A 23,554-nucleotide genomic window follows, 5' to 3' on the forward strand; every position below is an offset into this window, starting at 1 on the left:
GGCGTGTGGGAGGGGCTCACAGTTGGGGCCGGGGTGGTGAGGGCTCTAGCTCAGGATGCAGGCTCTGCTGTGGAGCTGGGGATGAGGGTTTGGGACACAGGAGGGGCTGGGGCCAAGGGGTTCGAAGTGCAGGAGGGGGCTGGGGGCTCTGGGAAGGGGCTCAGGGTGTGGGGTGTGGGGTGCCATCTCTGGAAGGCAGTCTGGGTACAGGAGGGGACGTGGGCTCCAGACGGGCTCACCTCACGTAACTCCTGGAAGCGGCCAGTACTTCCCTGCGGTCCCTAGGCACAGGGGCAGCCAGGGAGGCTCCGCTTAGCTGCTCTAACCCGCCCCTGTAGCTCCCATTGCCCCCGGTTCCCAGGCAATGGGCGCTACGGAGCCCGGGGACGGGGCAGCGCGTGCAGGCCCCCGGCTGCGCCTAGGAGCCCCAGAACACGCCGGTGCTTCTGACGGAGCCAGGGCAGGGAGGCCTTGGAGCCGCTGTGCTGCCCACCGGGATCCCCTTTGCACTGGGAACCCGCTACTGCCCCGCGCCCAGGTCCCCGCTTATAGGGGCTGTAACTCGGCGCCCCGCTATGCTGCTTAGCGCCTGAGCAGCTTTACGGTGGAGCCCACACAGACCGCGGGGCAGCAGGGGGCGCTACACAAACAGCCTTTCCCCCTGCCGCCAGGGCTTCGCCCCTTCTCTCCTCCCGCTCTATGGCACTACCCCGTTCCAGACAGGATGTCCCGCCTCCTATCTACAAGCTGATTGGTGGACGGGCTCCGGACGCCGGCCCCGGGATTGGCCGCGGAGGGCCAGGATCCTCCTGCTTCCGTTGTTGCCGTAGGGGGATTGGGTGGGGGAGGGGCGAGGAGTCGGATTAGAAGAATAGCCCGAGCTGAGAACGGTGGTTGCTGCGCGAGGAGACGGCGCCGAGGTAAGTGCAGCCCGCGGGCCTGGCCGCCCCTCCTTGCCGGGGCGAGAAATTGGACCCGTCCCTGTCCTGGCGGTGGGTCTCCGCTGTTGAGCGCGGGGGGAGCTGCTTGGGGGGGGTCCCTTCTCTCTGCTGGGGCTGGCCCGAGCCCTGCCCTGCGTGGGCGCCTGTTTATGCAGCTGTTAGTGGCGGCAGGGGAGCGTTGTAACGGGTGGGGGGCGGAAAGGTGGACAGGCCTGGCCCGGTGGGGTTTAATGGGGAGCGGGAAGGCACGGGGGGCACCGGCAGAGCCATGGTGCGGCTGCTGCACAGGAGCCTGGGTTCCCCGGGGCGCCCGGGCAGCGTTTCTAGCTAACTGGGTTTCGAGGGGCGCGGCGATTTATTAACCGCTGCTGAGGCCAGATCCCCGGCCCGCAGACCGTATTACAGTACAGACTAGAGCAGCACCGTAGGGGAGGTGGTAGCGGCCCTTGACTGAGTTTGAAGGTGACGAGACGAGGGAAAGGGGATGCTGTTTTTGGAGAGGAGCATCCTAGAACCCCCTCCCCCGCTGTCCCTCGTGTGTGTGTGTGTGTAAAAATGGTCATAGCTTTGGATTTGTCTGCTGCTTGCGTAATCTGGATCAGTTATTTATTTCATGCAACATTTACGGGTCTGAGGGGCAGAGGCAGAGGCAGCAGCCCAGGCCTCTGAGGTTGTCCTTTTGATGCATCAGAAAGGATGTTTTCACCATCAGCAGGAGTGGAAGGTGGTGGTACTATTTTTTTCCTCCCCCTTTATACATTGTCAGGGTATCAGCTCCCATGTGAGATAGGGAGATTCATATTCATATGAATACAATCTTAGAGGAAATGGGAATTCTTTTGGTATTACCAAGAATAACTTTGCATAGCTTATTTTATCTACTAGATGATTTTTTTCCCCCCCCACTGACAGGTCTGGCCACTCTGTCAGCCTGGAGAGGGCTGGAGACTGAAAATGTCTTCTGAACCTTTTTGTCTGGCTGCTCAAACTAGGTTTGATTCCAAATGGCTGAAGACAGATTTACAGGTAAGGACTTTTCTTGTGGTTTTTTATGATAGCATTTTGTATCATGGCATTTGGTGTGCACGTCAGCAGTGTTTTTAAATGTCAATTGGTAACAAACTGAAGAATCTAACTATGCTGTTGAAAATGGCATGCAGTTTCTGAGCATGCCCTGAGAACTGATCTCAAAGAAGCAATAAAAGCACAGTTTTAATTACAGTGTAGTCTATATTTTGTTTAAAACCGAGCTGAAGTATATATTTTTTTGCTTTTTAATGTCATTATTCACTGATTCATGTTTAATTATGTAGTGTTCTTTGATCTTAAAGTACTGTAAATATTTTCAGTTGTTTACTCTGTGACTATAGCTGATAGCTATAACATGGAAGAAAAACTGTAGTTAAGGAAAACTGAAATCTGATAAAATTAAGTTACTTGCACTTTGAAGAGTAGGGGCAACTAATTTAAATCTGCAGATGAATTTCTTGGCAATTCTGCTTGGATTATTTATAGAGACTTAAATCATGGTGTGTGTGGGTTGTCCCCCTCCCCTTTTTAAAAAGCGTACCACAGGGAGTTCTAATAAGTTTTTCTCGAATCTTTGTACTGTTTTTGACCTGTGGAAAAACATTGTACCTTGTTCAGAGACTTATTATGAAAATGGAATATATAACTCTTATCTGTGATGATTGACTGAAAACCAAAACACATGCACTCATGATAAGGCCATGGAAAATGGAAATAAAGATTTATTATAATGTTATAGTTTCCAGTTTTCAAATCCAATTGTCATTAATGGTGATATGTAGAGGTTTGGGTCAGTAAAGCATGTATTTGGGCTGGAATGTTCAGTCAATCAAATATGTATATTTTTTCAGTACTTTACATTTTCAAAGTAATACATAAGAACTGAATCTCAAAATGGGATTGAAATAGGTCAGTCAGTATAATCCTTCAATTACAGATGAGGAAACAGAGAGAATGGGAAAGGTCATTTGACTATGCCAAGATTACACGGAGTGGCTGAATGACAGAGCTGAGCCTAGAATTTAGCTATTCCTGTGCTTAGATAAATGAGACTTTGTCCTGAGGAGCCTGCAATCTGATGAAATTCTGTCTCCAATATTTTCCATCTAAAGTTTAACAAAACCAGATTGACTGGTAGCATGCAATTTTTAGCAGGTTGGTATTTTCACATTGCATTTGTTGGAGAAACCTTGTATGTGTAATTCTGTGAGATGACTGGACTGATATTGGTAGAGTAATTCTCCTCTTTCCCCCTCCCAATAGCCTGCATTGCTACCTGCAAAAAACAAAAACAAAAACTCTTAGCTAAGTTAATCAGTAACAGTGTCATGAATGATATCTAAGATGCTTTTTATTTTTTAAAGAAATACCATGGATGCTTTTGAATGGCCAAGTTACATATATTTCAAATCTGAGCTCAAATTTTGAGCTAAGCATCTTGCAGAAAAATTATAGGTTGCAAACATGCAGTGTCAGATACAAGAGAATAGTGGAAGTTTGCAGTTGAGAGTGGTGGCCTTTTTTTCTGGCCAAGTGTGTAATGTCCTTTTGTCCTTGTTTTTTATTTTGTTTTTTGTTTCAGCTGTTCGTTTGTTTTTCCTCTGTGAATTGGGAGCTTAGAAGTTTCTCTCCTCATGTGATTTGTTTGATACTGTCTCTTGGTTAATATTCTGAACCTCTTGTGATTGCTGGAGAACATTATCAACAAAATGGTCTCAAGAACTTGAATTTAATCTGAGGTGGTTTGTCAATGGGATGAATTATAACTGTAGTCTGTACTTTTGCCTATTGTGGGAATCCATGTAATGGTTAACTCTTTAATGAGGTATATTGAGAGAAACTCCTAATATTGAGGAACTTAATTTCCGTAAATAAAAAGTAAATCTTTTCATGACAAGAAACCAATTACATCCAAAGTTGTCAAAACAAATTTGTCTTACCTGAAACATAAGAGTAACTGAGAGCAGAGCTACCATTTGTGATGTCCAGATGCTAAACTTGAAAATCAGTCCTTTGTTTCCTCTGCAATCCATTGAAGAATAGTCAGTTGTTGTCTCCAACTATTATCAGACATTACCTCCAACCTTTTGTTAGAAAAGTAATGTACTGATTTGGTCTTTTTAAATTTAGCTATTTTTTTGCTGGCATTACACTGGCTCTGTTCTTGGTGTAATGCCAGCAAAAAAATGTATCTACATCTCTATATAAAAAAAATTGTGTTTTTTTCCAATTAAAAAAAAAATCCTGTATATGGATCCTTGAAATAGCTTAAATTCTTTAGCTAATAGATCCTGTGTGGCTGTGTCTCTTTCTTATTGCATGCTGGACTGTACTGGCTATTGAGTGGAATAATCCGATTACTCTAGGGCTTTTATATTGGTTTATTTGGCATAATACTTTTTTCTAACTCACATGATTTATATCACTTTTTTTTTTAAGGTGAGAGATCATACTCAATGTGTTGGACTCTTATTGACATCCTTTGTCTCCTGTACATGAAATGATTGTAGAATGGCTTTATGGCAGGGACTCCCAAACTTTTTCGCTCTCCCACCTCAGGAGCTGAGGTCAGGGGCAGAGCAGGGCTGGATGGCATTCCTTCCCCTCACCCTGTTGGGGCTGACCTGAATGTTCCTCTGTGCCTCCTTGGGGGGCAGGGGGAAGCATACCACAGTTTGGGGCCCATTGCTTTATGGAGTCTTATATGCAGTGTAATAATAGTAGTGTCTGTCCCAGGATATTAGAGAGACAAGGTTAGTGAGGTAATATCTTTTACTGGACCAACTTCTGTTTGTGGGAGAGACAAGTGTTCGAGCCACACACAGCTCTTTTTCTGGTCTGGGAAAGGTACTCCTAGCATCATAGCAAAATGCAGGTTTGACAGATTATCTAGAAAAAGTAGTTAGAGGCCCAAAGGGCCGCAAGCAGTCCCATGTCCCGTTGCAGGGCTTGAGGATTGCAGGTAGCCTAGTGTAGTTTTCTCTGAGCCTTGAAAGAAGGAGGGGGGATGTCTTCTGAGGCCTGCCTTGTTCTGTCTGTTGATAATTTACTATAGCTGTATGGGCTCTTACTTCAAGCTTGACAACTCTGGCAAGTATTGTGGATTGAAGTCAATTAACCCCATTCTTTGTGGAGGTCATTACCTCTTTTTTGCTCTGGCCTGGTGTGAAGTTTATGCCACTGCATTAAAATAGCCCATATAAACATAACCATGGAACAAATAATTAGTTTAAAATGGGTCATGTGCAGCCATTTTTTTTCCATGCCATAGGACTTCAGGCATGTACAGAACAGAAGGTCCAATATGAATTAATGATGTTTGGAAAGATACGAGTGAGATCAGTGTGGATGGTACTGCACAGAGTCTAGTTGAAAGTGCCCTTTTGGGATTGTTTCTCTTAGCCTTCTGGGTGTACAGCCAGGTGCCTTGGTGCGGGAAACTGTATATATCTCCGAGAGAGAAATAAAAAGACATAAGTTATTTTTAGACACCTTAGATTATCTCATCAGGATATACAAATTGTCATAACACCAAAGTTTTCATGTACCTTATAGAACTAGAAGTGAGTTCTGGGACCTGTTCGAAAGGAGAAAAACTCCCAAATTGTGTGTTGCTCCTTTTTCTAGCTCTACAGGACAAGAAGAAATTAAACGTTAAAACAGTGCAGGAAAACTATCAGCTCAGGTCTTATTCTTACTGTTCCTGGGTCATCATGAATTGTACTTCTGAAGGAGAAATGCCACATATGGCATTAGAAGGATGAAAGGTATATGGGCTTTATTTTATTTCATTTGTAGATAGGCTTTTGAAACTGCTCAATGTTAGACTAAGTGCTGGGTAGATGGAGTAATGGGCAGGTGATGTCTTACGTGCGTGCAACGCTGGTCACACCTGTGCAGTTTAGCATGTGGATGTCTCACGTGCATGCAATGCTGGTCACACCTGTGCAACTTAGCATGTGGATATCTCCTCTATGTGTGTGTGTGTATTGTGACAAACTTCTGTCCTTGACTCTGTGGGTCCTGCATTTCCTGGCGGATGTTTGCTAGCCTCAGAGGCTCTCTGTGACCCTCCACATAGCCCTTCTCTCTCTCTCTCTCTCTCTCTCGAGGCAAGAGTCACAGCTTACTGAGCCATTTTCATCGTAAGCCAACAATGGAAGTGAGGAGAAGCAATCCTCCCTTGCACAGTCTGTTGTCTCCCAATCTCAGTAATTAAGCGGAGGGGTGGGGGGAAAGCTCGAATCCGCCCTTTACTCCAGGCCCCAGCCCAGGGACCCTAAAATTAGCAGCTATGATAGCTGACATCTTCGATATAGGACATGTACAATTCCCTGGGCCACTTCCCCACAGCAGCTCCTCACTCAATATCTTCTTCACCATTACCTCAGGTCTCCTTCCTTACACCTGATATGGATTTGTACTGCTTCATTCCTCGACCAGCATGGCTCCCTCCTATAGCTCCTGACACGTGCACGTCACTGGCTAACTGGGAGGCTTTTAACTAGTTCCAGCCAGCCCTTGATTGGCTTCAGGTGTCCCAATCAATGTAGCTATCTCCACTGCCTTCTGGAAGTATCTTAATTGGTCCCAAGTGTGTTGATTAACCTGGAGCAACTGCCATTTGGTTACCATGGTACCAGGGATTTGTTTAGCCTGGGGCTAACATACCTGTTCCTCACTTCTTTCCTATAGCCATCTGGCCTTGCCCCATCACAGTATATAGAATTTTCAAAGCACTGTTTAGAAATTCCTGTTTATTGTTTGAATATCTGTGGGTGAATGATCTGTCTCTCAGTGGAGGCTGCCATTTAGATTAAACTCTGCCACCTCCCTCCCCAGCAGAAGCCAAGTTTGATGCCAAGTGTGACTGAAAGAACTAGTGTTGTTACTGTCAGTCTAAATAATAGGCTTTCATTGGTAGGCTTTCATTGGTAGTGTAAGCCTGACTTCCAAGGCAAAATCATTCTGGCTTACTTGTCATTATCAAACTATTAAGATGATGACTTTGTCTTTGTTTACTAGAGTTTTAGTAGATTGTTGAAGTTTCTTAAATATAATATTTTGTAATTAGACAAACAGAATATTCTCTCTTACTGCATTCTATTTTCCTTTAACGTGTGGGGAATCACATTTGGTAGAGTATTTGCCAGTATTGGGAGATATACAGGTATGTGGAAAAAGCTATAAACAGTAACAGGTTATTCACGTTTACTTCAGTCATATGCTTTTAGATATATTTCAAAATATTTGTCCCCTTCTTCCTTAAATTTGAGCCAAGTGTGAAAAGTTGTGAAAAACAAACTGTATCACCAGGGCTTAAAAAATTTACCTGATGCTTTGTAGCCCAAGAGCTAATCTTGTTGTCAAGTGTGTAAGGGTATGTCAACACTGCATCTGGGAGTGAGCCTCCCAGCCTGGGTCCACAGATTTGAGCTAGCGCCCTAAGAATCGCTGTGTAGACATTGCATCTCAGGCTGGAGCTTGGGCTCTGAAAACAGGGCGATGGGAGGTGGGGTTGAGAGCCCAAGCTGCCATGTCTGCATAGCTATTTTTAGAGGGCTATTGTGAGCCCTTCTAGCGTGAGTCTGCGAACCCGGGCTGGGAGGCTCGCACCCTGATGCAGTGTATTCTTGTGTACCTGTGCTGGCACCCTCTACCAATTAAAGGAATAAAACTGATTGATATATAGTGTATTTAATAACACTGTCAATTGCCTTTCTATTTAATGCATTTTAAAAATGTTTTAAACATGCCATATCTCTTACATTTGTTATACCTTCTTTCCCTTAACTTCACTCCCATCTCTTATAAAACCACTATAGAACATGGCTTGTTTCCCCTACAACATTTTCAGGTTTTTCTTTTGCCGCCACGCTCTTAAGACAGTCTTTTTTGTTCTCTTGTCTCACCTTACTTCCCTGCTTTCCTCTCTTGTCCATATCTACCTCATGCATAGAACCTAAACAATTTTAGTAGAAACCCAGTGCCTAGGACTAAAATTACTAGTCAAAGCCAGATACAGATATAGTTGGGGGAGTCTCCCATGCCAGCTAGTGGAAAGGGGAACGTGTTGTGCTTCCTATACTGATACTGTTTTTAGATCCTGCTCTGTTAACTGAATAGCAGTAGTAAAAAGAGTTTTCAGTCTGCTGTAGCTTGGGAAAGCAATGGGCGGCAGCCAAGGTATGGAGCTGTCTCTTCTTAATAAGATGGCTTTGCTGTAGCTTACATTCATTTCATATTTGGGAGGCTATTTTTGCAACCATATGGGTGAGAGGTAACTCTTTCAAAGGGGTAATGAACTTTAAAAATTATACTCTTGTCTGAAATCTTTGTACTTGCTATAAATTATGCCTAAAATCCTGCTCTTACATTGAGTTCTGTATAGGAAGGCTCCTTTGCATTTGGTGAGACTTCCCTTCATCTTTGTCTTCCACCTGTGAGCATCTTATTGTAGTATCAGGGCCTTGTTTAATAAAAGGCAAAAGTTAATGAAGACTATTTTTTACTTATGTGGTGGGTTTCAGTCATTTCCTTTTTATAGTCCGTTTCTGAAAAGAGCCTTACAAACATCAACAGGATTCAGAAACACTTGCTGTTTTAAATAACTCAAAAATGTAAAAAATCATGGGGTGCGCTATCATTCTATTTTATGGAAATGGTCAGTTAAAATTAATTTGATGCTGTCTCTCTCAACGAAAGGCTAGGTTCTGAAGGAATTAGTGGTATTTGACTTTGCACTCACCTATAACAATTTAAGAGTCTCCTGTGGCAGGATTTTTCAAATTCTGTGGAATACTAGTGTTAGTGTGTCTTCCTGTTTAAATCAAAGCTTGGAAAAAGTACTTTCTGGTGTCCAGTGGGAAGACTGCCAATATCATTTAGGTTTCAGAGCAGTAACCATATTAGTCTGTATCAGCAATATCATTTAGGAGTCTAGTAGCAGAGTATGAACTGATGCAGTTCTAGTAAGCTTCATGCTTACTCCTCAAGCTAAATAGTAAAATTCAAACAATACGAGTAATTCACTTCACTGTGGCTTTTCACAGTAAGTGGGGTATGATCCCATGGAGACTGGGAAAAGGAAACAAAAGAAGGAGGAAAAAAACTCAACCATAGAAGAGAGAGACGACAAGGGTGAGAAATACAAAAATCAGACTTCAAGAGGCAAAGACAGAGTGTGTTGGAGAGAACAGGGGAATATGAATGTTGCTCCTCTACCCTTCTCTTTAAAAGAAGGAAAAAAGGTCCTGTTTTTTCCCTCTCTTCTCCCCCCCCCCTTTTTTTTTTTAAAAGGATTGATACAAAATATGGTACAGCTGCAAGGAAGAAGCAGGAGGCTCTTTTTTTCTCTCCCCTTTGCACTGCTGGGGATTTTGGAGTGCTTCCCAGTGAGTAGTTCCTGTCTTTTGTAACTGGCCCTTGTTAGCAGGTTTCTGATGATTTTTTCAGGGTGCAATATAAATGTTTCTTTGAGGATTATGTCTTAATTAAGTTCTTGGATGGGAATAGTTTTGCTGCCTGCTTTGTTTTACTTGCACTACCTACTTCAGGGAAATTCATAAAAGTAACTTCAGACTTTCATTCTGCCTACAGGGCAGTTTGCTCTTGTGACGTGGATTGTTTATCAGCTAGGCCACGTTCAGAGAATCTTGGCAAACAAATCTCTAAATGTTGGATTTCAAAACCATTTACTCAACTCCTGTTTATTTCTAAAATAATCCAGTTTTTAAAAAAACTTCAATTTGAGGTTGTGCATGGAAAAATATGGTAAGGATTTCAGGGTCTTATGCAGGTGATGTAGCAGTGTATCTTCCACTGGGATTAGAAAGGAGCATAATAATTGGCATAAATGATTTGATCTGTGGAGTTTATGAAAAGTTAGATCTCCTAGATGCTGCTTCCTTCCTGCTGGAGGACATCTGCCCAAGAGGGGATTCAGGACTTCTCTCAAGACTTGAGAGAATATCTAACAGTTGGAATAGGAGTTTGCACAGAGGGAGAGTAGGCTTCTGTATTAGATTTTTAAGTTAGTTGTTAATTGGGCTAAAGAAAATCTGTTAGAAGGTAAAATGTTTATTTAGTTTAACTTAAAAAGTAAACCTAGTACCAGTCAGAGGAAAAGCCTCAGTTTAATTGTGCAGGTAAGATTACCAATAGGTTACATTGGGGGCTACTGAGTGTGTAGTGCATTAATGTAGTGCTTCCTAATCTGATATATCCAAATTGTGACTATGGTTGGCAGGTGTGTCCAATCTGGTAGGGGGAACAATGCAGAAATGCAGCCTGTCAGTTACACGTAAATGTTTTGGAAAATGTGGTCCTGAACTCACTTTAAGTATCTTCAGAAACCTCTTTATTCCTAAAAGTTCTATTAATAGGGTCATAGAAATGTAGGACTAGAAGGGACCTCATTAGATCATCTATCCAGTCCCCTGCACTGAGGCAGGACTTAGAGTTATCTAGATTATCTAGAGTTATCTAGATCATCCCTGATTGGTGTGTGTCTAACTTGTTCTTAAAAACCTGTAATGCTGAAGATTCCACAACCTGCCTAGGTAATTTGTTTCAGTGCTTAACTACTCTTACAGTTAGGAAGCTTTTTGTAATGTCTAACCTAAATCTTTCTTGCTGCAATTTAAGCCCATTACGTCTTATCCTGTCCTCGGTAGTTAAGATGAACACCCTTGTCACCCTTCTCTTTGTAACACTTATGTACTTGAAGGCGGTTATGTCCACCCTCTATCTTCTCTATTCCAGACTAAAAACCTGGGTTTGCTTAATCTTTCCCTGTAGATAATATTTTCTAGACCTTTAATCATTTTTGTTGCTCTCCTCTGGACTCTCTTCAATTTGTCCACATCTTTTTCAAAAGTGTGGTGCCCAGACCTGGCCAGAGTGCTCCAGCGGAGGCCTTATCAGTGCTGAGTAGTAATAGAATTATTTCTCATGTCTAAGGCTACATTTTAGTCACACGTGGTTTTTTTTTAGTAAAAGTTTATGAGCAGGTCATGGGCAATAAACAATAATACACAGTCTGTGACCTGTCCATGACTTGTACTGTGTAACCCTCACTAAATCTTGGGTGGGGGCACCATGGGTGCTCGTGGGTGGTTGGTGGGGCTGGCAGACTCCCTACCCAGCTCTCTGGAAGCGGCGACATATCCCTCCCTCAGCTCCTAGCTCCACACGCTGCCTCCACCTACAGGCACCACCCCTACAGCTCCCATTGGCCATGGTTCCCGGATGTGGGGGGGCAGCACAAGGAGCTAGGAGCTGAGGGGGGAGGGACATGTTGCCCCTCCTGGAGAGCCCCCCAAGATAAGTGCTGCTCAGAGCCCTCACCCCCTCCCGCACCCAAACCCACAGCCCCTTCCTGCACCCAAACTCCTGCTGCCGCTACTTGTGGAGGGGGCGGGCATGCTGGTGGCCCAAGACTGCCCTAGCAGCAACCGGTGCGGCTGGGCCGGGGCCTGCCTGAGCTGCTCAGGTGGCCCCTGGGCCAGCCGCTGCAGAAGTCACAGAGTTCCTGAAAAGTTAGGGAATACATGACTTCTGTGACAAACTCGCAGCCTTACTCATGTCTTTTTCTTACAACACTCATGCTAGTACGTTCCAGAATGGTGGCTTTTGTATTTTTTTTGACAACAGTATTGTTTTCTGTTTAGTTTGTGATCCACTATAACCTCAAGATGCTTTTCAGCAGTGCTCCTTTCTAGGCAGTCATTTTCCATTTTGTTTCTGTGCAATTGAATGTTCCTTCCTAAGTAGAGTACTTTGCATCTATCCATATTGAATTGTATCCTATTGATTTCAGACCATTTCTCCAGTTTGTCAAGGTAATTTTAAATTCTAATCCTGTCCTCCAAAGCTCTTGCAATCCCTGCCAATTTGGTATCATCTGCTAACTTTAAGTGTACTCTCTTTGCCATTATCTAAATCATTTAGGAAGATATTGAATAGAACTGGACCCACGACAGCTCCCTGTACTGGCCATCACGATTTTTTTTTGCAAAACTGTGCATTTTGCCAGAAAGATGGGGTGTGACCCCCCCGTAGCGGGAGGAATGTGCAGGGTGCAGTGGGGTGAGGGAGCAGCATTGGGAAAATGAGGTCACCTTAGTTGTGAGAAGATCATGTGAGACCATATCAAAAGCCTTATTAAAGTTGAGATATATCACATCTACTGCTTCCCCCATCCACAAGATTTGTTTCTCTGTCAAAGGAGGATATCAAGTTGACTTGATGCAGGGGTGTGTGCAAGAATTAAAAATTTGACAGCTTTTGGAGGGACTTGTTCTGTGCCCCTGCCACAGCCATGGGGCTGGAAGAAGTGTATATCTCACTGCTAAGGGTAAGCAGGGAAGCAAGGGTACACCTGCTACATGCTTGTGGCTTCTGCCCTGGTCCCTTTGCTACTTTCCTGTGTGCTGCTTTGGTCCCTTCACAAGTGATTGCCGAATGGCACAGGAAAGTTTCCTGCTATGGGGGAAGGAACAAAGCAGCTCTGTCAAAGAACCTTTGGCCGAGAATTGTCGAGTACCTCCAGGAAACTTTCGTAGAGATCTCTGGAGGATTCACATGAGATTTTGGCATGCATCAACACCCTTCTTTGTGCAGCTAATCAGTGCAACAGAACAATGTACAGTACACAGAAACACAGCCAGCCTTGTACGTTTCTATATCCTGAACCCACCTCTGCACCACACAAACTCAGGGCAGGTGCAAGGAAGTTTCGCACCCTAGGCGAAACCACCACCTTGCGCGCCCCCCCTCCCCAAGCTCTGCAGCAGCTCTGCCCTGAGGTGCTCCCCCACCGTAGATTCCTCCCCCTCCCCCGGGGAGCCATCCAGCACCTCCCCATCCCAGCTCACCTCTGCTCCAGAAGTCCTGCTGTCTCGACCGTCGCCGGGTTTGTGCCACCGCCAGCAATGAGAAGAATCGCATGGGATGGAGTGGCCACTGGGAGGGAGAAGGAGTCAGAGCCGCCGGCAGGCAGCCCAAGGGTTCCCCTGGGTCATTGCATTGCCAGCAGCCCGAACTCCTGGGCTGGCTGCCGGCGGTGTGCTGACCCAGGGGAACCCCTGGGCTGGCTGCTGGTGGCTCTGACTCCCTCTCCCTCCCAGTGCAGCGGCTGCTGAAAGGCTTTAGAAAAAAAGGGGAGGGGAGGGGTGCCGCTTTTTGGTGCCTCCAAATGTTGGTACTCTAGGCAACCGCTTAGTTGGCCTAAATGGTAGCACCGGCCCTGCACAAACCACTTACCAGGCGTCTCCTTTCCTGGTTCTTGCTCACGGGAGAGCGACTGCTGAGACTGGCTAGACACCTTCAGAGTGGTGAAGAGTTCCTGGCTGACTGCCTCACCGGGCGACCCGACCAGGAGCTCCTCTTCATCAGTGCAGGGATACTGTTCAAAGGCAACGGTAACTTGGATTAGAAAAGGGAAATGTAAAGCCTGAGGTTGTCTGTTTTTCTGTATATCTTATATGTTTGCTTTCCCTTTATAGTTCATCTTTGAAAATGGGGTTAAATAAACTTTATTTTTGCCACAAGCAGGTCTCTGGTGTGCAAACTATGAAATGTGAGTGCCCAAACACACTGATAACTGTGAGGGCTGGTTTCACACGTTCTGGGGTGATGAACTAGAGGTGAATGATCTGAGTGTCTTTGTACTCAAGAACTCAGGGAGGACACATTTGGGAAAACTTGGGACACATTTGGGACTAGAAGGGCTGTTTGTCACACTGCAAGGGGTGACTAGGCTGGTGAGAGTCAGGGGGCAAAACCTTGTGCTTGTGTGCTGGCTGTTGGTGTCTGAGATTGGAACCATAGTTGCACAGCATTAAGGCCACAAGGAGGAGCAGGAGGTGACATAGCCACTTACTGTCTGGGTAGTTCCCAGGACATCAGTCATTGCCACAAACAGTGACACAGAAGAGCATCCTCATCTTTCTGATAGGCTGCAACCAAAAGATTTCTGAATAGAACTGTAGTTTGTGTCTCAGCACTTGGATGTCAGGTGGATAGGCACTTTGGAAATATTTGGATATAGCAAATGTTCAGGAGAGAATGCTTGTCTCTCTGTGCTGGCTAACCTCATTTCCAAGCCAATTTATGGGAAGAATGGTCCTGGGGCTCAAGAACAGATCTGTAGTGGTTCTGTTCTCTGCAACTGACTTGCTATGACTTTGGGCAAATCACTTATCCACTTGGTTATAATTGGGTTAATACTTCTCTTACAGATATTGAGAAGTTTAATTATTGATAAAATGCTTTGAGTTTCTGAAATGGAGAAGGTAAAAAAGTTTGGCTAGTAGTTTTATTCACCACACTTTAAGAAACTGCTTAACCATGTTTGGTTTTGAGTATCATAGTAGCAAAATATTGCTGGTGTTTGTTTACTGTCCATGGAGTGAACTAGAATTCCAGTATTAAATTGCTCTGGTTAAATTGAAGGAGTATATCTGGTGTTTGCATTTGTTGTATCTGTAGTTTTTAAAAAACACTGTGTCAGCAGTCCTCCTTTCAGTCAGCTGCTTTGTTTATTGCCACACACTATCATATGTCTGTTACCTTAAGTGTTGTTTTTTTTTTTTAAATTTTTATTTTTTTCACATAATGAAGCAAGATAATAACTTAAATCCACTAAAACAGCAGCAAAAGCTGTCTTTCTAAAAGCTATCTATGCCTATCTCATAGAACTGGAAGGAACCTTGAAAGGTCATAAAGTCCAGCCCCTGCCTTCACGAGCAGGACCAAGTACTGATTTTGCCCCAGAAACCTAAGTGGCCCCCTCAAGGATTGAACTCAAAACCCTGGGTGTCGCAGGCTGATGCTCAAACCACTGAGCTATCCCTCCTATACAATACCAGCTTTGAAATCAGGGCTTTGAAGCAGAGCCCAGAGCTGGAGCGTGGAGCAGTGGAGCTGCAGGTTCTTGCCTGGAGCTGGAGCGGAGCCTGAGCACAGCTCCAGAGCTCTGTTTTGAAATAAATAAATAAAAACCCAAAACTGACTCTATATACTAAAGAGAGAATTACTTTTTCTGAGAGAGAAAGAATGGGCTATACAGTTCTGTGAGTAGTGTTTTCTTTATATAGCATATCGAGGAAGTGACTTGAATAAAACTTGAATAAAACTTAACAAGGAAAGTCAAGCGCAGTTGGCCTGTTTTTCAGTTTTTTAGCTGAGTTGACAAGACTTTTTTTTTTTTTTTTTTTTTTTTCAGTACCAAGTTTGGACTTCATTTTCTAAAAGAGGATTAGAAACTGATATTGGGGAAACAAATGTTTTGATTGTAAGCAACACCTATAAATGTGTAGTAGAACTTAGTCTTCTGAAATACAGGCTGCTGTGTTATGAAGAAACTCACAGAATGACTGAAGATATTCTAAATTGTAGATGCCATTATGCATAAGTATAAATTTAAGGGGGTGAAATTGCACATACTTACAGTCCAGAATGATCTAAAAATTTAAGTGAAATCTGCATAAAGATATTGGCAGACTAGAAGTCTTGACCTATAAACAAATAGAAGACAAATATCAGTTTTGCAACCCATTATATGTGGGTGCCCAACGCCACTGTTTCCTCAAACTGATGTCCTACCCTACATTCTTTTTCAGAAGATTAAAGTCCTTCTTTGAAATAACTAAACTGGGTCTTTTTTAGGGCTGTCAAGTGATTAAAAAATTAATAGTGATTAATCACATGATTAAACAATAATAGGATCCAATTTATTTAAATATTTTTGGATTTTTTACATTTTTCAAATATATTGATTTCAGCTGCAACACAGAATACATGTACAGTGCTTACTTTATATTTTTATTACAAATATTTCCACTGTTAATAAAAATTTTTTTTTTTCAGTTCACCTAGTACAAGTATGTTAGTACAATGTCTTTATCATGGGAGTTGAACTTAAAAATGTACACTTATGTACCAAAAAAAACCCCTGCACTCAAAACCAAAACAGTGTAAAACTTTAGAGCCTACAAGTCCATTCAGTCCTACTTCTTGTTCAGTCACTCAGACAAACAAGTTTGTTTATATTTGCAGGAGATATGCTGCCCGCTTTTTGTTTACAATGTTACCTGAAAGTAAGAACAGATATTTCCATGGCACTGTTTTCTAGCCAGCATTACAAGATATTTGTGTCAAATGCACTAAAGATTCATATGTCCCTTCTGGCTTCAACCACCATTCTGGAGAACACTTGTCCGTGCCGATGACGGGTTCTGCTTGATAACGATCCAGAGTGGTGTGAACTGATGAATATTCATTATCCAAGTCAGATACCACAAATGGAAGGTTGATGATTTTTTTGGTGGGTCAGGTTCTGTAGTTTTTGCATTGGAATATTGCTCTTATAACTCTTCTGAAAGCATGTCTGCACCCACCACCTCCTTCTCAGATTTTGGAAGGCACTTCAGATAATTAAACCTTGGGTTGAATGCTGTAGCTATCTTTAGAAATCTGACATTGGTACGTTCTTTGAGTTTTGTGAAATTTGCAGTGAAAGTGTTCTTAAAATGAACATCATGTGCTGGGTCATCATTTGAGGGTAAAATAGAGCAGGAGACGTGCAATTCTCCACCAAGGAATTCAGTCACAAATTTAATATACACATTTGTTTTTAATGAGCATCATCAGCATGGAAGCATGTCCTCTGGAATGGTGGCCAAAGCATGAAGTGGCATATGAATGTTTAGCATATCTGGCATGTAAATACCTTGCAATGCTGGCTACAAAAGTGCCATGCAAATTCCTGTTCTCACTTTCAGGTGACATTGTAAATAATAAGTGGACAGCATTATCACCTGTAAACGTAAATAAACTTGTTTGTCTTCATGATTGGCTGAAGAAGTAGGACTGAGTGGATTTGTAGGCTCTAAAGTTTTACATTGTTTTGTATGTTTGAGTAGCAGTTATGTAACAAATCTACATTTGTAAGTTGCACTTTCATGATGGAGATTGCACTACAGTATTTGTATGAAGTGAATTGAAAAATACTATTTTGTTTATCACTTTTACAGTGCAAATATTTGTAATAAATAAGAAGTGAGTACTGTACACTTTGTATTCTGTGTTGTAATTGAAATCAATACATTTGAAAATGTAGAAAAACAGCCAAAATATTTAATACATTTCAATTAGTATTGTATTTAATAGTGTGTTTAATAGTGATTTTTTTTTTTAGGTTAATTGTGTGAATTAACGGTGATTAATCGACAACACTAATCTTTATTTAAAAAAAGGCTGCAAAAATCACATGACAGTTATGTCTTCTGTTAAGTTACCTGAGTGCTTCAGTGAGGGATGTCTGCCCCACCCAGCCCTACCCACCTGATGCTGCCTGTAGTGGAGGAGCCCCCAACTTCTCCAGCCTGCTGCTTCTACAGAGCAGCAGGGAGAGGCAGGCCCCACGCCAGGGAGCCCGAAGCGGAGGGTCACCGGTCTGGAGCAGCAGCAGCTTAGGGTCCTCTCTGCCCCCAGTGGCTGCCTGCCGGTGATGGGGGCAGAGAGGAGCCCTCAGCTATCTACTGGCCAAAAGGAGCAAGCAGTGGGCTGGGGGGAGAGGTCAGGGGTTGGAGGGGAGCTGGCAGGCGGGGCCAGGGGCAGAGAGAAGACCTTTCCTCTTATCCCATGGCATCTTATCTTACCGAGTTACTGTGATTGATGTATTGAGGTCAGCGGAGTGCAAATGTACATAAGAACGGCCATACTGGGTCAGACCAAATGTTCATCTAGCCCAGTGTCCTATCTTCTGACAGTGGCCACTGCCAGATGCCACAGAGGGAGTGAACAGAACTGGTACTCATCAAGTGATCCATTCCCTGTCGCCCATTCCTAGCTTCTGGCAAACAAAGGCTAGGGACACCATCCCTGCCCATCCTGGCTAATAGCTATTGATGGACTTATCCTGAAGGAATTTACCTAGTTCTTTTTTGAACCCTCTTATAATCTCAGCCTTCGCAACATCCTCTAGCAGAGTTCCACAGGTTGACTGTACATTGTGTGAGAAAATGCTTCCTTTTGTTTGTTTTTAAACCTACTGCCTATTAATTTAATTTCTTCTTGTTAAGAGAAGGAGTAAATAACACTTCCTTATTTACTTTCTCCATATGAGTCATGATTTTATAGACCTCAATCATATCTCCCCTTAATCCATCTCTTTTCCAAGCTGAAAAGTTGCAGTCTTATTTATCCCTCCTCATATGGAAGCTGTTCCATACCCCTAATCATTTTTGTTGCCTTTTTCTGAACCTTTTCCAATTCCAATATAGCTTTTAAAATTTAATTATATTATGGTCACTATGGTCCAGATATTCACCTCTTGGACCAGATCCTATGCTCCACTTTGGACTAAATCAAGAATTACTTCTCCTCTTTTGGATTCCAGGACTAGCTGCTCCAAGAAGCAGGCATTTAAGGTGTCAAGAAACTTTATCTCTGCATCCCGTCCTGAGGTGACATTTACCCACTTGTCATAAACATACAGCTAAGGGTTGCATAAAATCCCTCCTGTAAAGGGTTAAGAAGGTCAAATAACCTGGTTGGCACCTGACCAAAAGGACCGATGAGGGGAGATGATACTTTCAAATCTGTCGGGGAAGGTTTTTGTTTGTTTTTCTCTGGGTCAGCGAGGAACCATACCTGAACTAAGCATCTAGGATTACAAATTGTAAGTAATAGGAAGGAAATGCGTTAGATTATCTTTTATTTTAGCTTGTGAATTTTCCCTATGCTAAGAGGGAGGTTTGTTCCTGGTTTGTTTTTTTTGTAACTTTAAAGTTTTGCCTAGAGGGGAATCCTCTGTGTTTATAAATCTTATTACCCTGTAAAATTACCTTCCATCCTGATTTTACAGAGGTGCTTCTTTTACTTTTTTCTTTATTATCAAGTTCTCTCTCTCTCTTTCTTTTTTTTTTTTTTTTTTAAGAATCTGCTTGGGTTTTAAAAAACTCAAGGGTCTGGTCTGTGTTCAACTTGGTTACCTATTCGGTTGGTATATTATTCTCAAGCCTCCCCAGGAAAGGGGGTGAAGAAGCTTGGGGGGGGGGGGGATATTTTGGGGAAACAGGAACTCCAAGTGGTCCTTTTCCTGGATCTTTGTCTAACTCACTTGGTGGTGGCAGCATACTGTCCAAGGGCAAGGAAGAATTTGTGCCTTGTGGAAGTTTTTAACCTGAGCTGGTGGAGTATGAGATTAAGGGGTCTTTCATGCGGGTCTCCACATCTGTACCTCAGAGTGGGGAGGGAACCCTGGCACCAGGCGATATGAGGATAGTTGAAATCCCTCACTGAGTTTATTTTTATAGTCTCTCTAATATTCCTGATCATTTCAGTTACTATCACCATCCTGGTCGGGTGGTCAGTAATATATCCCTACTGCTATATTCACATTTTTTCAAGCATGGAATTACAATCCATAGAGATTCTATGGTACAGTTTGGTTCATTTTAAGATTACTTCATTTGATTATATGCTTTCTTTCACATATAGTGCCACTCCCCCATCAGCACGACCTGTTCTGTCCTTCTGATATATTTTGTACACTTTTATTACTGTGTCCCATGGATTATCCACATTCCACCAAGTTTCTGTGATGCCTGTCCATGTAGACACTGTTACCTTACAACCCTCCAGCAGCAGTCCCACAATATTCCTTCCTCCTCTTTAATTCTGTTCCATAAATTTATTAAGGTTTAATGTATTTACTTTTCACTTGCACACAATTGTTTTGAAGTCTTTTTTTTAACTCACTAAAACAGTATTGTTTGGAAAATAATTCATGTTTATTAGTTCCCAACATATACTGCAGAATGCTTGGCAGTAGTGAAAGCAACTGCTTACTTGTTGTTGAACACTAACAGAACTCAGGATCAGTCACAAAGTAATAATCATAAATCTACAGCAAGCACCATGAAATGAATAGGTGCATTGTCTGTATTATATTCATTGTAGCTTGGTATACATCTTACAATTCCTAATAAGCCCCCAAACTTCAGGGCCAGGTAGAACACAGTCCACTACAATGCTGTGTATTGTGGTTCACTGTCGAAGTGCTCTCTCAAAGCCCTCCTGTGCTGTATAGCTCCGCACTGATGTCTTCTGATAGCCCTTATATTTGGCTGTTTAAACTCATCAGACAACTGCTCTGCCTCCACCTTTCATCTCGGTGGCTCCTTTTTCCCCACAGATATGCAGGACACAACAGGCTGCTACAACCATTGGGATAGTTTCTCACTGAGATCCAGACTTGTTAGTTAAAATCATCAGTGTCCTTTTATCTACCAAAAGCACATTCAACTGTTGTTTTGCACATGCTAAGTTGGTAGTGGAATCTGTCCTTGGTGCTCATTTTGATGAGCCAGGAGTGTAAGGAAATGCCAGTTGTGATCCTGGGGGACCAAGCCTATTCAACTTCAGTAATGGTAATTTGCTGGTCAGGAAAAAATACATCCCTGCTTGCAGCGATCTGAAAAGTCCTGTGTTCTTAAAGATGCGGAAGTCTTGCACCTTCCTTTACCAACCCACATTCATTTTGAGGAAGCGTCCCTGATGATCTGCCAGCACTTGAATAACTATAGAAAAAAGCCCTTTCTGTTGATGGACTCAGTGGAAGTTGGCCTGGTGCCAAAACTGGGATGTATGTACTGTCTGTCGCCTCACTGTAGTTTGGGAACCCTGTGGCTGCAGAGCCATCCACTATATACTGCATGTTGCCAAGAGTCTCAGTCCTGCATAGCAGGTGATTGATTGATTGGCTCTGCACACAGCGGCCTCCACAGTGAACTTTCCAACTCCAAAATTATTTCCTGCTGACTATCTAGCACTGCAAATTTCCACAGTGCAATTGCCACTTGCTTCTCCACTCTTAGTGCAGCTCTTATTCCGGTGTCCCTACACTGGAAAGTTGTGGTGAGCTTGGCACACAGATCCAGGAATGTGGCCTTTCCCATCCAAAGATTCTGCAGCCACTGCTCGTCATACCAAGCCTGTGTTACAATATGATCCCATCAGTCAGTGCTCGTTTCTCAGGCCCAGAAGCGGCACGCCACCATTTGCAGCTGCTCTTTGAATGCCAACAACTTTGAGTTGGTCCTCGTTATGTCCTACAGCAATCTGCCCACCAGCACATTGTCACCTTTTCCTGTAGTTCTTCTTGCAGCCCTGCAAATACTGGGGGATAATATGTCCTGTGCTTGCAACACTCATGACGATAGTTTAGAATTGTGCAGGCTCCATGCTTCTGTCAGAGATGGTGAACAGTGACAAGCCCAGCATTGGTTGGTGGGATTTTCAACATAGGTCTGAAAATTATGGGATAGAGAAGGTTGCATGGTGGGAACTTGCCCTCCCAGTCACCCAGGATGTGACTCATTTTTGACCACCATGCATTGCCAAAACATCCCGAAAGCCAGTGCACTGGACAGTGGTGATACCTAGGATACACCACTGGGATATTTACCCATGGTGCACTCCTGATGAGTATGTGCAGTGGCGATGCAAGGAGCCAAGTGATATGCTAGCTGTGGTGGTGTTCGGCCGTCGTAACTTGCATTGTCAAAACTTCGTAGTGTAGACATGCCTTAGTTAGGACTTATGCTGAAGCCAGTACTAAACTGAGTCTTGCTTAGTTAGTACAAAGCTTGAGAATTTTCTTGAATGTGTTTTGCTGTTGACAACTGTGGATTCTGCTCTTTCGTGCTTTTGGTGCTTACAATTCTACTGGGCAGGGAGGAGGTCAGGTGTGGAGGAACAAACCATCAAATGTAAGAAGTATTGCCCTCTTTTCAATATTGTAGATGTGCTTGATGATTGCTACCTTTTTTCCCCCTCCAGGTTGAGTGTTGACACAAACATCTTAAAATTAACTGTTAGGGACATTTTGACTTAAATAATCTCCAGTGCTTTTTCCAGTATAAAATTCTTAGCTATAACCTCATGTTGAAGTATTTTCTTCTTATAATTCTTCAGAATCATATTGTCTAGTTGCTAAGTTTTGTTTCATGTTCTGGTTGGTTAAAGTGTAATGCTAGAATTTATTTGAAGTCAATATTATAATGCATTTTGAAGCTTTTCCTTCAAGTAGGTTGATCCTAAAGAGCAGACCCTAGCGGGGTGGTTGAGAGCAAATTCTGTAATGCTGTTAGATGTCATCTGAAAGTTATTTGGGTGGTGTGCAAACCTTGTATTTGCTTTAAAATTTCAAAGACTCTACCTCTGGGACCACTAAATTATAAGTGTGTGTTGGGATATTTTCTTTTTTTGCATTGAGGAAAGTACTGACCATGATTTCAAGAGTTTTGTCTGAGATGGTGTGGGCAAGTCTGGGGAATGCTGTACATAACTTATTTCTAAAATTATATTTAACAGCTTGCTTTTACACGAGATGGACTCTGTGGCTTGTGGAATGAAATGGTGAAAGATGGAGAAATTGTATACACTGGAACAGAATTAGCACAAAGTGGTGAACTACCTCTAAGAAAAGGTAAGATTTCCCCCCCCCCCGACACCTTTTTAAAAATTTCATCCTGATGATGTGACCAACCCTCAGTTCTTAATCAACTGTAAGTAACTTTCCTTTATAGTGTTGTTGCTCTTGAATAAATAGGAGGGAGCTACTTACTAGGATTTATAGGTTACTGCTTTCTCCAATCTGTTCCATTGAATTCTTTTTTGGCTTTTTAGGAATGCAGCCGTTCTCTGTTGGCCTAAGAGGAGACCTTAATTTTCAGAAATGATGACTTTTCATAATAAAAGAATTATCTTTTTTAAAAAAACCCTCATCTCCAGGGTGCGAGGCAGACATGATGTGTGTGGGGTTTCCCCGAGCGCAGGGTAGAGGCTGGGGGCTGGCTGCTGTTGAGACTTGCCGCCAACTTCTCTCCTCACACAGGGTCTGGGCTTGACAAAACCACCATGGAGCTTCTCCTGGGCAGGCAGGGCATATGCCAGCAAGGTGCTAGGCTCCCTCGCCATGCTGCAGAGTGGACGGTGCTTACACCTGCTCTCGGCAGTGTCCACAGTGCCTCTCCTCCATGCATCTCCCCTATCTCGAGCCCTCAGTCCCAGCATCTGCCCCCTCCCCTGCACACAGCTGGCTCCTGCCCCCTCCACCAGTGCACTTTCGTGCTGTAAAGGATTACATATTGCTCATGTTTGTCAATACGTGTACTTTTTGTATTTAAAATAATTCATATCTGAAATTTCTGGAATATACAGCTTTGAAAATTTTTGAAATCACTCTGTTTTTATTGCTGGAAAACACTGCCCATATCTATATCTGGTTTCACTTCCTGCACCAGCAGTTCTAGTTCCTCCATTTTGTTAAGGGACTAATGTCTGCTTCTTATTTAAAGAAGTTATCCAGACACTTGAGTTTAAACACATTGGATTAGATAAAACAATAAAAACAAGTTTATTAAATACAAAGATTTTAAGTGAATATGAGTGAAGAGGCATAAAAGTCAGAAATGGTTACCAGAAAAATAAAGAGAAAATGTTTACTAGTATCTACTTAGGAAACTATCTTAGTTGCAAAGTAAACTTTCTCACCACATGCTCTAGCAGAT

At 43.0% G+C, this 23,554-nt stretch overlaps 1 protein-coding gene across 3 annotated transcripts in view; it reads left to right on the forward strand.

Annotated features, from left to right (window-relative positions):
* The first annotated feature begins 845 nt into the window (after positions 1-845).
* The window catches only part of HERC2 (HECT and RLD domain containing E3 ubiquitin protein ligase 2), a 200,821-nt gene continuing 178,112 nt past the window's right edge, over positions 846-23,554 (forward strand). The window contains exons 1-3 of one of the 3 annotated variants that reach the window (XM_050919178.1): positions 846-920; positions 1,854-1,967; positions 22,356-22,470. In XM_050919178.1, the coding sequence (XP_050775135.1) occupies positions 1,896-1,967; positions 22,356-22,470 (187 nt within the window). In that variant the 5' untranslated portion in view covers positions 846-920; positions 1,854-1,895. Of the gene's footprint in view, positions 921-1,853; positions 1,968-2,946; positions 3,126-22,355; positions 22,471-23,554 lie in introns of those variants that run through there. The other 2 variants (XM_050919184.1, XM_050919190.1) reach the window with 2 other exon arrangements.

The sequence above is a fragment of the Gopherus flavomarginatus genome, chromosome 1 (assembly GCF_025201925.1).
Source record: "Gopherus flavomarginatus isolate rGopFla2 chromosome 1, rGopFla2.mat.asm, whole genome shotgun sequence".
NCBI classification, from domain to species: Eukaryota; Metazoa; Chordata; order Testudines; family Testudinidae; genus Gopherus; species Gopherus flavomarginatus.